Source organism: Malaclemys terrapin, chromosome 2, assembly GCF_027887155.1.
Source record: "Malaclemys terrapin pileata isolate rMalTer1 chromosome 2, rMalTer1.hap1, whole genome shotgun sequence".
In the NCBI taxonomy this organism is placed as follows: domain Eukaryota; kingdom Metazoa; phylum Chordata; order Testudines; family Emydidae; genus Malaclemys; species Malaclemys terrapin.
This window is the reverse complement of record NC_071506.1, coordinates 245,147,551-245,161,212: the sequence shown is the minus strand read 5'-3', so window position 1 is coordinate 245,161,212 and position 13,662 is coordinate 245,147,551. Positions and strand designations below refer to the sequence as shown.

General features: G+C 39.9%; 1 protein-coding gene across 5 annotated transcripts in view; it reads right to left on the bottom strand.

Moving 5' to 3' along the window:
- Window positions 1-8,011: 8,011 nt before the first annotated feature.
- SLC25A40 (solute carrier family 25 member 40) overlaps window positions 8,012-13,662 on the bottom strand; it is a 78,379-nt gene continuing 72,728 nt past the window's right edge. For all 5 annotated transcript variants that reach the window (XM_054020548.1, XM_054020550.1, XM_054020552.1 and 2 more), the window contains one exon: window positions 8,012-8,672. In XM_054020548.1, coding sequence (XP_053876523.1) covers window positions 8,539-8,672 — 134 coding nt within the window. In that variant the 3' untranslated portion in view covers window positions 8,012-8,538. The remainder of the gene's footprint in view (window positions 8,673-13,662) is intronic.

Here is a 13,662-nt window from a genome sequence, read left to right as displayed (position 1 = left end):
GCAAAGAATATCTGAATTCCAGTTTACACTATATTACAAAACATTGCTTGTTTAAATATCATATTTTAATCTGCATATGTTCTATTATGTAGGATCTGAAATAACTTATTTAACCTGTTAGATGTTTTGAAATACTGACAGGTAAGTGTTAAATTTGCATTCCCATTATGCCACTTAGAGTTAATTTTTATGTTCAGATAAGGCCATATTAAGAAACAGTATACATCCCTAGGTTTTGATAAGGGAACAGAGTAACAAATCTTAAACATCAGGATTACTTCCAACTTTTAAGAAGGGATTAGGAGGCAAGTCACCAGGTGATCATAAGACCCAAATGAGGAAGAACTTTGCAGGTAGAAGGTGCATCTTAGTTACCTGCTTTTTGTTACTGACTTATGTTAATGTAAAGGTGGGGGGAAACATGGTGATGTCATCACCTTAGAGCTTTGGGGAAAATTTCCCCCCCTCATGTCCATTGTAAAGGATCTCAGGAGTAAAAAAGGATTAGAATGGAAATTGATAATTTAAATGACAATATTCTCATGCTCGTGTTTTTTTTTTTCCCCCATGAAAGTTTTGGATAGGTATTTTTCTTGATTATGCTGTGCAGTAATACTTAAACAGAAGTGAATCCTTTAAAATTCTATGCCTCTAATTAAGCTACTGATATGAATTACCTGAAAACATTTTGAAATGAAACTAAACTTTACATCTTCCCAGTTTAACTCTCACCTTTAAAGTTTGCAAATTAATTTTTGAATTGCAAACTGTATTCTAACACTGCAAACTGTATTCTTATATCTTTGTAAGATGTAACGAGTCCTTTATCTATGAATTTTGCTATTAAGGTAATGCTGATCAGTATCTTTAAAAAAAATTAAATGCATGTAAGTGTGTTGTATTTATTAATCAAGGGGAAAATGCTTTGTTGTGCCAAAGAAGTTTCAAATATTGTTTACATGAGTGGCTTCAGTACTAATAAGGTTATTTAATTACAGCATACTTTCAGATAGATTTTTGTTTACAGTCAGATACTACATTCTATACTCTTTGCTTTATTTATATTTGCCAGAGAAATGTGCCTCTTGTAATCTTACCCTTTGCACTACTAGTTTTTCAAAGGGTCGGATAAAGAAAAACAGGCAATCTAATCATTCTTGTAAACAGAAGAATGCAGGAATGTTGCCTTGATAAGCATGTGAAATTACACATTTTCAGAACTGACTAACCCACTCTAATGATCTCTGAAATAAAACTTAATTAAAACCGTAGTGCTCCTTTCCTAAGGTCTACCAGAATGACTATTACGGCATAAAGTAATGTCCTGGTTCTTGCACTAAGAACATGCTCTCATGGCAGTTCAGTAGCTTAATTGAACAGTATTCATTAAATAGTAATTTCTAAACTAAAGATGCATTTTTAATACAATGAGGGAAGCAGGATTCCATAAAGTTAACATTACTGATTTGTGTACAGTAACTTGAGCAACTTGTGCTGTTTTAAACATTTCTCCCAGTACATCACTGTTTGGCTATAATCATGATTTTCTAGTCATGTCAGCAGATAGCTCTGTTGGAGGAGCTGCTATAAAATTCATCTGTCATGTAATTTAAGTTTTATGTAATCTTTCACACTAGTATTAGTTTGTAAATGTCAATGTTCGTGCATGAGGAAGCTGATTGTATGTGTGTGTCAGTTCTAAATGCTGTCCATTTTTCAGAAATATTTGAACAAAAATAAATGCCAAAATTGTGTGTAGTTTGTTGCCGTGCTATATTATAACTGTTGCATGTAAATTAAACATTTTGTATCGTTGCCACTACTAGCTCGTCTCTGTACTTTTCTAATCAAGAAGTGTAAAGTAAGATCACTAACACACTAGTATCATGTGAGCATAAAGCAATTTAAATTTGTTCTAATATTCCTAAAGAAGTGTTAAAATTAACACATTACTTCATTTAAGGTCTTCTGAAAGTCTAAACAACGAATATGCATTTCCTTTTAGCATGAGTGATATGGAGACTATAAATTAACCCCAAACATTTAAATTATGCTTTGACTTGGAATCTGTGCTAAAAAAACAAACAGTATAATACATCACCTTTTTTTAAAAAAAGATAGCTATTCTAAACTACTATCTTTAACTTTTGCCTCAAGGTGTTGGCTCTATTCCCAATTTTTATCTACTCAATATTCCCTGCTTTCATCCATTAAATTGAAATGCACCAGTATTTTCTATTTACATAATTGCTGTAGTTGGTGCAAGAACCTTATACAGTCATGAATGGGAGAGGAGGAAATCCATGAAATCTTTTAATATGTGACCCACGTTATGAAAGTCTGAACTCCTGGGTTATACTCAATTGATAAAGGCAGGAACTTGAGCTTAACCTTATATTTTGAATGTGAGATTTTCTGACATAGAAAGTCTCCTTAATAAAAGTACTTCATACAGGCAAAATGAATCTTTTGAAGTAAAGAAAGGAACACCTAAGCTTACATTTGAAATGAGAAAATAGTGGTTCAGTGGGCTCCAAAGAAAAGGCTAGGTATTGCCATAAAGTATCATTGAGGCTAAGAGTTTGACAGGATTTAAAAACGTATTAGGTAGTCACAGGCTTGTCTACACTATCCTGCAGTTTGGATTAGAGAAGTGTTAACAGCACTGTGGGTCAAAGTGTTATGCTCTAACTCTCCTGTGCGGATGCACACTAAAATATTCCTACTTTGCATTAACGTAATCCTCTTCAGACAGGCTTACATTAATGCAAAATAGGAACCTTTTCATTCACACCTGCTGCATCCACACTGGGAAGTTGAAGTGCAGCACATTGACAGGCATTACTGTTCTCACCTCTGTAGTCCAAACCGCAGGGCAGTGTAGACCTAGCCTTAAGTGAATGGCCACAGTCCATTTAGTTAGGATAAAAAAAAGTTTTAAACATGTGCTTCAGACATAAATTAACCACTAAGACAAACTTTCCTTATTTTACAAATATCCATTATGGCATTTCTTGCCCCTTCCTCTAAAGTACATGTTGTGCCACAATAAACAATATCTCAAGCTATGGCGTAAGAGCTTTCAAAGCCAAGATGCGCCAGAGGAAGGCATAAAACTTTCATGCAGTATTTATGCACTATATTATAAATAAAATTGAGCACAGCTCGTGGAGCCATCTACATCCTGAAGCATGAGGGCTGAAAACTATTGCCCTGTAATTGCAAATTCTACTCATTCACAGTCTAAATTCTTTAAGTTTCTAAGGCTAGGTCTATACTACCCGCCTGAATCGGCGGGTAGAAATCGACCTCTCGGGGATCGATTTATCGCGTCCCGTCGGGACGCGACAATCTATCCCCGAATCGGCGCTCTTACTCCACCAGCGGAGGTGGTAGTAAGCACCGCCGACAGAAAGCCGCAGAAGTCGATTTTGCCGCCGTCCTCACAACGGGGTAAGTCGGCTGCGATACGTCGAATTCAGCTACGCTATTCACGTAGCTGAATTTGCGTATCTTAAATTGACTCCCCCCTGTAGTGTAGATGTACCCTAAGAAATTCACCTTGATCAAGTGGCATTACATAATTGAATTATACACATCACAAAAAGCATTTTTCTTTCAGTGTTAAATCTGCCTTCTGGTTTAATCTTATGCTTTCATTGTTCTGTACTTTCAGGGCAGGGAGTCTCTTTTCTGAATTTGTACAACACAATATGGCCTCAATTTCAATTGGAGCCTTTGGATGCCATTATAATAAATATTTAACAAGTGGATTCCTAACCTTTTTGCTAAAAATCCTTTGGCATTCTAATAGTTGGACGGAGAGCCCTTATCTCCCCTCTTCTGTGCACTTGCACAATTGTCATACTTATCTTCCTTGTCCATTTTGCATTCTATTTTCGTTTTAAACTCCTATTTACCAGAAGGCAACATCCTGCCTGGGCCAAGAGCATCCAGAATTAACTCTTTTGGGCAGGGTTGCCTGTTCTTTCATCCAAGAAGAGTGTAAAGACAGATGATAAACACCCTTGAACACTCAGGTCTTTGGCCTTTTGAGGCACTAGTCATTGTGACTCCATTTCCCTCCATGCCTCCTGGATAGCCTGTGACCTCAACAATAAGAGTTTGTTAAATTATTTAAAAACTATGGGCCTGTCACAGTGAAGTAAATGGCTGTTTTATTTGTGATCATGCCTCTAGTTTTCAATTCATTACTAAAACCAATTATAGCAGAAGGACAGAATAGGTCCTTCCTATTCTGTCCTTCCAAAACTAAAATAAAATATAGCGGAAGGACAGAATAGGTCATACTGGTGGGGGAGTGGCACTATCTGTGAAAGGAAATCTAGAGTCAAATGAAGTAAAAATCAGAAGCAAGAACCCTCCTAAGCCACCCATGGGGCTACTGGGGATTGAGATGCTAACTGAGCATTCAAGGACAATAAGCCCATTGTGGAGAAACTAAATTAATTCTTTGCCTCAGTCTTCACAGTTGAGGATGTGAGGGAGATTCCCAAACCTGAGCCATTCTTTTTATGTGACAAATGTGAAGAACTGTCCCAGATTGAGGTGTCATTAGAGGAGGTTTTGGAACAAGTTGATAAACAGTAATAAGTCACAGATGGTATTTACTCAAGTGTTATGAAGGAATTCAAATGTGAAATTGCAGCACTACTAACTGTGGTATGTAACCTATCATTTAAATCAACTTCTGGTCCAGATGACTAGAGGACAGCAAATATGATGCCAATTTTTTAAAAAGGCTCTAGAGGTGATCCTGGCAATTACAGGCTGGTAAGCCTAACTATAGTTGAAACTGTAGTAAAGAACAGAGTTATCAGACACAGATGAACACAATTTGTTGGGAAAGAGTCAACATGGTTCTGTAAAGGGAAATCATACCTCACTAATCTACTAGAATTCTTTGACGTGGTCAACAAGCATGTGGGAAGGGTGATATAGTGTACTTTGTCAAAAACTTTCTGAAAATCTAAGTCCCTCACCAAAGGCTCTTAAGCAAGTAAGCTGTCATGTGATAAGAGGGAAAGTCCTCTCATAGATCAGTAACTGGTAGAAAGGATAGGAGTATATGGTCAGTTTTCAGAATGGAGAGAGGTATAGAGTGGTTTCCCCGAGGGTTCTGTACTGGGACCAGTACTGTTCAACATATTCATAAATGATCTGGAAAAATGGGTAAAGAGTGAAGTGGAAAAAATTGCAGGTTACAAAGGGATCTCACAAAACTAGGTGACTGGGCAACACACTGGCAGATGAATTCCATGTTGACAAATGCAAAGTAATGCACATTGGAAAACATAATCCCAACTATACATATACAATGATGGGGTCTCAATTAGCTGTTACCACTCAAGAAAGAGATCTTGGAATCATTGTGGATAGTTCTCTGAAAACATCCACTCAATTTGCAGTGGCAGTCAAAAAAGCTAATAGAATGTTGGGAATCATTAGGAAAGGGATCCATAAGAAGACAGAAAATATCATACAGCCTTTATATAAATCCATGGTATGCCCACCTCTTGAATACTGTGTGCAGATGTAGTCGCTCCATCTCAAAAGATATATTGGAATTGGAAAAGATACAGAAATGGGCAACAAAGATGATTAGAGGTATGGAACAGCTTCCATATGAGGAGAGATTAAAAAGACTGGGACTTTTCAGCTTGGAAAAGAGATGACTAAGGGAGGATATGGTAGAAGTCTATACAATCATGACTGGTGTGGAGAAAGTAAATAAGGAAGTGTTATTTACTCCTCATAATACAAGAACTAGGGCTCAGCAACTAAAATGAATAGGCAGCAGGTTTAAAACAAAAGGAAGTATTTTTTTCAGTCAACCTGTGGAACTCTTTGCCCAAGGAAGTTGTGAAGGCCAAGACTATAACAGGGTTCAAAAAAGAATTAGATATCTAAGTTCATGGAAGATAGGTCCATTAATGGCTATTAGCCAGGATGGGCAGGGATGTAAAACCATGCTTTGAAGTGTCCCTGACCTCTGTTTGCGAGAAGCTGGGCATGGGCAACAGGGGATGGATCACTTGATGATTACCTGTTCTGTTCATTCCCTCTGAAGCACCTGGCATTGGCCACTGGCAGAAGACAGGATACTGGGCTAGCTGGACCATTGGTCAGATCCAATATAGCCATTCTTATGTAACTTTTTCAGCAACTGTCATTCATTTTTAACCTATCCCTCCTACTCTGTCCACTGGCTCAGCTATAGGGTTAATGTTTTCTGTATTTCAAATTTACCATCTTTTCTTTTACAAGTTTACATAAACCAAGTGGGATAGTTTAAAGCCTGGTTTTAGAAGCTACATCTTGCATGAAGTGTAAGGTGTCAGACAGAACAGAGCTGAGGTTTCAAAACAAAACCAATTAAAAAAAATCACAAAGCATCTATATTAAACCACAGGCAAATTAATGAAATAAATATTCATGAATAAGAGTTTAAACTTTCTACTATCAGAAACAAAATTAATTATCTATCTGTACACAGGATCACAAAACAAGAAAAAATTTGATTTTATTAAATATTAACATTTTTAACCCATCGATCTCTAGTATCTGAACTCATTTCCATGATGATTAAACCATGTATTACATTCTTTATCTCCATTTTTATTGGGATGTATGTAGTTTTCATAAAGTGCTATTTCTTTTTATATTATTAAAGTGTAAATTATTCTGAGAAAGAATTCTTCATGGATCACTTGAATGAGAACTCATTTTTCTGCCCCCTCTCACCATTGTTTATTCTGCATCCTTTTAACCTGCAGGACTCTTAATCATCATCTTTGATGGCTAGCAAAACTGTGTTTTTCCACAAGAAAAAAAAAGCTCTCTTTCCTTGGCCACATAACATATAGTGGGCACTATCTTAGTTTACTGAACTCTGTGAGCATGACAGGCAACACTTAGTCACTATGAAGTGGATGTACTAGTACTGTGCATAAAAATATAGCAACAACAAAGCCTACAATGCGATCAGTGGGGACAAAGAGCAGTCCAGAATTAATGAAAGGATAAAAACCTGAAGAGCCACAAATGAACTGGTGATTTCTAGCTTACTGCTTCAGGGCTGTAGAAAGGTCACCTACATATTTACTCTAGTTTTAGGTGACAAAGATGAACCCCTGACAAAGTTTAACACCTCCCCCCTTCACCACCAAGAAACCTTAAATGCCAATTCTTAAAGAACTAGGTTGTGGTCCTCAGATGCTATGGAAGTGAAGTTAGTTTTGTGAAAGCTTTCATCATACCTCTTGCATGCACCCAAAAGGTATCCAAGACATCTTAATATTTAAAATTCCTTAGCATAATAGCCACTGTACTTCAAAAGTAAGATTGCACACAACTAGTCGGTCATAGGTAGCACATTTTACCCTCCTGTAGGCTCCCTCCTACCTTGCTTGGACATCACAAAGCTTCCCTCTGGAGTATTTGGATGTGCAAAAATCCAGGATCAGGCTCTTAATGGGAAATTTGATTTCCAACTTTTAGAAATAAACCAGCTAATCAGCTTAATACATGGCTCTGCAATGGAATCCAAATATTAAACTATTTTGCTTTGAAATTGCAACTTAAATGGCAACAGAATCAAAGTGAAAAACATGCAAATGGTTATATGGCAAACAACTTAATTCTGATTATTCATTTAACTCAAGATTGTGTAATGTAAAGTTTCTAATCAATATAGGACCAGTGAAAGTTACAGGATTCCTAACTATTATATTTGTGGTCTATAGGATACTCCTACTTACAATTTTCAAACCACATATATGGAAGGCCAAATATAAATGTTTTTTACAGTTCTATTTCAAGGCTATTTAGTGGTGCCCCCTTCTACCCTCGGTCTCACTGAAACACTGATGAAATACTTAACCTAACTTTCAATAACAAAGAAGACTGATGCCAAGACAACCACTCCTTGAAGGGACAAATATCTAAACATATCTAGGTACATGATTGAGCATTCATGAAAAACTTTCCATGTTTGTTTACATATTGTCTATTTTTCTGAACACAAACCTAATAGATTCTCAGAGCATAAATACATTTAAGAGAGGCTATTTGAAGAAATATTAAAATGCATGTCAGAAATAATCATGTTCCATACCAGTCTCATTTTCCACTGAAAGAGGTTTTTTCTTTAATACAGGTGGCAAATACTATTTCATGTTTCTGACCAATCTCAAAGTGTGTTTTACCCATTTCTGATGATTATAAAACTATCAATTTACTTCCTTAGCTCTCTAAAAGCATGGTCTTTAAAGAGAGAATTCACATGAAATTTTAAACAATGGTTCTAGGAATATACACACCACGTAGCACTCTTACACTTTTTTGAATTCAGAAATAAAGGTGCATAAGCAACCTGAAGGAAGTGCTAAGTAAAGGGAATTGCATCTGGTTAGCAAACGTCATGGTTGAATTTTACCTGGTCTGGAATAGTTTAATTCTAGTCAACAGTCAAAGTTGGCACAACCGTGACCAGATACCTTGACTATCATTGCAATCTCAGCTTGAATGAGAATTAATAGCTTTGTATATTTTTTGTTTGTTTAATTTACAAAAGAAGGACTTCCCATATTCATAGGTGCTGATCATTATGGCACAAGCAGGAGCAACTTTAATCAACCGTGGAACAATACCTGCAGGAAAAAAAAACATGTATTCACCAATTATCCCTAAATATCACTCATTTTCAGAATAAGACAGACCACAAGCTTCTATAACACTGTGTAGTATCACTCTCCGCAGCAAATAAAGTGGTAAACATCCTATTCTTAAGGAAACTGAGGCCACAGTCTTGCAAACACTTAAGTATGTAATACACTCAAGCAGTCCCAAGGAACGAATGCAGTGGTGCCAGCACTGGGAAGTGTCATGATTTTGGACCAATTTTTGCAGTTGCACCCATGACCATGTGAACAACTACGGGAAGCTTTTTATCTGAGCTGTCTGTAGTTCCCCCTTTGGCTGCTAGAGCCACCGTACACTCAGAGCAGGTACGGCACTATGGGCTCACCCCAGCCATCTAACAGTAGCCCCACTTCCACCTTTCCCTTCTACAGTAGAGTGAGTGGAGGTAGGAGCTCAGAGGAAGCTCTTTCCCTGTGGACTGGAGAAGGGGCAGCTGCTAGAACCTGTATGGGGCTGTTGGGCTACTGAAGTCTGTCAGTGGGGAGCGAGTGCACTGGGAGTCAGGAGGATTTAGGACAATAGGAAGGTGGGAGTCATGAAGCAGGTGCAGAAGGAACAGATGCCTGCATTTTTGGGTGTACATTTTATATGCATGTAATATTGAATTTTCAACCTTTAATTCTCATACAGGCAATTGGTATGGGTAGATGGGGTTCAAAAGTGAGAAGATAGCACCCCTGTTTTTTTTTTTAATTTTCACATTATTTTCTTACTCATGTGGGCTCTTAAGTGGGCAATTCCACCACGACTACTTGAGTACAAAGGTATGCATGTGCAGAATCAGGCCCATAGTTAAAATGTGCATTGTTTTGTGGATGATAGTTGTTCATGGGAAGTAAACCTTCTAATCTGTTTAATCCATTTAACTCTCATAACAGTAAGTTTAGACTTGTATGTCACTTTAGACAAAAATAACTGCTATGCAAATTTTGAAATTCTAAAACTCCTTTTTTTGGGTTGTGCTCCTGATTTGGACTTCATTTTGGATTATATTTTGATTTTCATTTGAATTGTTTAAAATGTATTGCACTGACTTCCCACATTTTCATAAAGGACACTGAAATAGAAGAAAAATGTTGGTTTTATAAAACATAGGCTTTAAAAAAAGGAGTGCAATTAAAAGTGTTTGTTTGGATTTAAACACACTTCTGGAGTGCTTGCCATCATAGTGTGGCTGATGCATGAGAATCAGAAATAAACTTCCTACTTTGTTTACTTTTTAAAATTCATTCAGCTTAGAAAATAAAAATAAACCATATAAATGAGGAGGGAAATGGTTACTAACCTTTGTGTAACTACTGTTCTTCAAGATGTGCTGCTCATGTCAATTCCATGTTAGGTGCAAGCACGCGCCACATGCAAAGTCGCTGGAGATTTTTCCCTCAGTGGTAACCCTCGGACCGGCTCTAACACCTTCTGGTGCCACGCACTCATGCACCGGTACAACAGGTCGACCAGCCCCACACCCTCAGTTCCTTCTTGCCAGCTAACTTGCCAGGGGCAGAAGGGTGGGTCATGGAATGGACATGAGCAACATATTGAAAGAACAACAGTTATAGAAAAGTTAGTAAATGTTTTTTCTTCCTTGAGTGCTTGTTCGGGTCCATTACACATTAGGTGATGCCCAAGCAATACCTGAGGAGGTGGACTTGGAGTTCATGGACATGAGGATTGCAACACTGCTCTACCAAACTTGGTGTCATCCCTAGCCTATCAGGTGATGGCGTAGTGGGAGAAGAATCATAGGACTGGAAGGGAACATGTGTTTGTCTAACCTGCTCTTAAAAATCTCCAATGATGGAGATTGCATGACTTCCCTAGGCAATTTATTCCACTGCTTAACCACGCTGACAGGAAGTTTTTCCTAATGTCCAACCTAAACCACTGTTGCTGCAATTTAAGCCCATTGCTTCTTGTCCTATGCTCGGTGGTTAAGGAGAACAATTCTTCTCCTTCCTCCTTGTAACAACTTTTTATGTACTTGAAAACTATCATATCCACCCTCAGTCTTCTCTTCTCCAGACTAACCATACCCAATTTTTTCAATCTTCCCTCATAGGTCATGTTTTCTAGATCTTTAATCATTTTTGTAGCTCTTCTCAATTTACCCATAGCTTTCCTGAAATGTGCTCAGAACTGGACATAATACTTCAGTTGAGACCTACTCAATGAGGAGTAGGGCGGAAGAATTACTTCTCATGTCTTGCTTATGACACTCCTGCTAATACATCCCCGAATGATGTTTGCTTTTTTTGCATTACTGTTACACTGTTGACTCATATTTAGCTTGTGATTCACTATGACCCCCAGATCCCTTTCCTCAGTACTCCTTCCCAAGCAGTCATTTCCCATTTTGTATGTGTGCAACTAATTGTTCCATCCTAAGTGGAGTACTTTACACTTGTCCTTATTGAATTTCATTCTATTTACTTCAGACCATTTCTCCAGTTTGTCCAGATCATTTTGAAATTTAATCCTATCCTCCAAAGCACTTATAACCCCTCCCAGCTTGGTATCGTCGGCAAACTTTATAAGTGTAATCTCTCTATGCCATTATCTAAATCATTGATGAAGATATTGAACAGAACCAGACCCAGAACTGATCCTTGAGGGACCATAATCAATATGCCTTTCCAGCTTGACTGTGAACCACTGATAACTACTCTCTAGGAACGTCATGAGAAAGTATGTACTGACGACCAGGTCGCTGCCCTGCAGATGTCTTGAATTGGGATTTGGGCCAGAAACACCGCTGATGAAGCCTGAGCTCTCATCAAATGGACTGTCAAGATGGCAGGTAGGACTCCTGTCTGCTCATAGAACGTGTGAATACAGGAAATGATCAAGCATGAAATTCTCTGGGACGAAACTGATAAGTCTTTCATCCTGTCTGCTACTGCCACAAAGAGCTGCATGGATTTATTGAACGGCTTGGTTCCCTCCATGTAGAAGGCTAGGACACATCTAACATCAAGCATGTGGAGATGCCACTCCTCTGTATTTTTGTGTGGTTTTGGGAAGAAAAGGGGCAGGATGATAGCCTGATTACTATGAAACTGAAAGAATGCCTTTGGGAGGAATTCTGGGTGGGGAGGTGCAGTTGAACCTTGTCCTTAAAGAACACCATAAATAGGGGTTCTGACATAAAGGCCCTGATTTCTGAGACCCTCCTGCCTGAGGTAATCATTACCAAGAATGTAACCTTCCAGGAGAGATACAACAGAGCTATGCCAGTAGCTAAAAGGGAGGGCTTGAGAGTCTCGACAGGACCAGATGTAGGTCCCAGAGAGGGAGAGGTTTGCGAATTTGAGTGTAAAGCCTCTCTAGACCCTTAAGGAAGTGAATGGACATTTCATGTGAGAAGACTGACCTACCACCCACCAGAGATTGGAAGGCTGAGACTGATGCTAGATGCACCTTGGTAGATGAAATGGCTAGGCCTTATTGTTTCAGATGGAGCAGGTATCCAGCATGGACTGGAGGGGTGACTAAGTTGGTGAGAAGCCTCATTGGGAAGACCACACCGAGAAATGCTTCCACTTGGCTAGGTAAATTGCTCTAGGTTCTGAGGCCAAGGCTTTAATTTCAGAGACCCGTCTTGCAAACGTCACTGCCACCAGGAATGCGACCTTCCATGACAGGTGGGAAAAGGAGCAGGAACCCAGCAGCAAAAAGGGCGGGCCGGTGAGCCTAGAGAGGACCAAGTTAAGATCCCACTGCGGGACAGGAGCCCATATCTGCAGGAAGAGTTTCCTGAGCCCTCTCAAGAATCCGACCATCATGTCATGGGAAAACACCATCTGCCCTTGGATCGGAGAGTGAAAAGTGGACATGGCCGCAAGATACACTCTAATGGAAGAGTAGGCCAGGCCCTGGTTCCTCAAATGGAGCAGGTAGTCCAGCACAGCCTGTATGGAAGAACGCAAGGGAGAGATGCCACGTGGGAAAACCTCATCCACATGACCAGGTAAGTCAGTCTAGCTGAGGGCTTCCTACTTCCTAGGAGAACCTGTTGGACTCCTTCCAAACAGGTCCGCTCCTCCGGATTCAGCCACACAGCATCCACGCCAAGAGGTGGAGGGACTTGAGGTTGGGTGTAGGAGACAACTGTGGTCCTGCAACAGTAGAACTGGTCGGTTGGGCAGGGGCCTGGAAGGGGCCACTGGAGAGGGAGCCCTTGCCGAGAACCGATGGTATTTCCTGTTCTGTCTGGTAGCAAACAGGTCCACTTGCAGAGTTCTCCACCTTTGGAAGATCATGCAGGCTACCTCTGGATGGAGCAACCACTCCTGGTGAGAGGAGATGTGCCTGCTGAGCTGGTCTGCCAGCGTATTCCTGACACTGGGAAAGTGACAAGTTTCCAGGTGAATTTTGTGGCCGATGCATAAGTCCCATAGATGGAGTGCCTCTTGTCAGAGAGCTGACAAGCACACTTCCCCCTTGCCTATTGATGTAGAACATCGAGGCTGTGTTGTCTGTCAGGACTCATACCACCTTGCCTGACAGGTGGGGCAGGAAGACTCCACACACCAGCCGGACTGCTTGGAGCTCTTTGATGTTTATGTGCAACTTCGCCTCTTCTGGGGACCACATCCCCTGTGTCTGGAGGTTGCCAAGATGTGTAATCCGGCAGAGGTCTGAGGCATCCGACACCAAGTAGATGGAGCGACGGGGGTTGTCGAACGAACCCCTTTCAGGACTGTCCTGTGGTCAGTCCACCATCACAGTGAGGTAAGTATCGCCTGGGGAATGGTAATGATTTTTTCCAGGGGGGCTTGGAACTGAGGATAGACTGTCCCCAGCCATTGTTGCAGGGGCCGCATCCAGAGCCTGGCATGGTGGACCATGTAAGTGCACGTTGCTATGTGACTCAGCAGGCACAGACAGACTCTAGCTGTAGTCAGAGGGAACGTGGAGACTTCCTCGATGAGGTTCGTC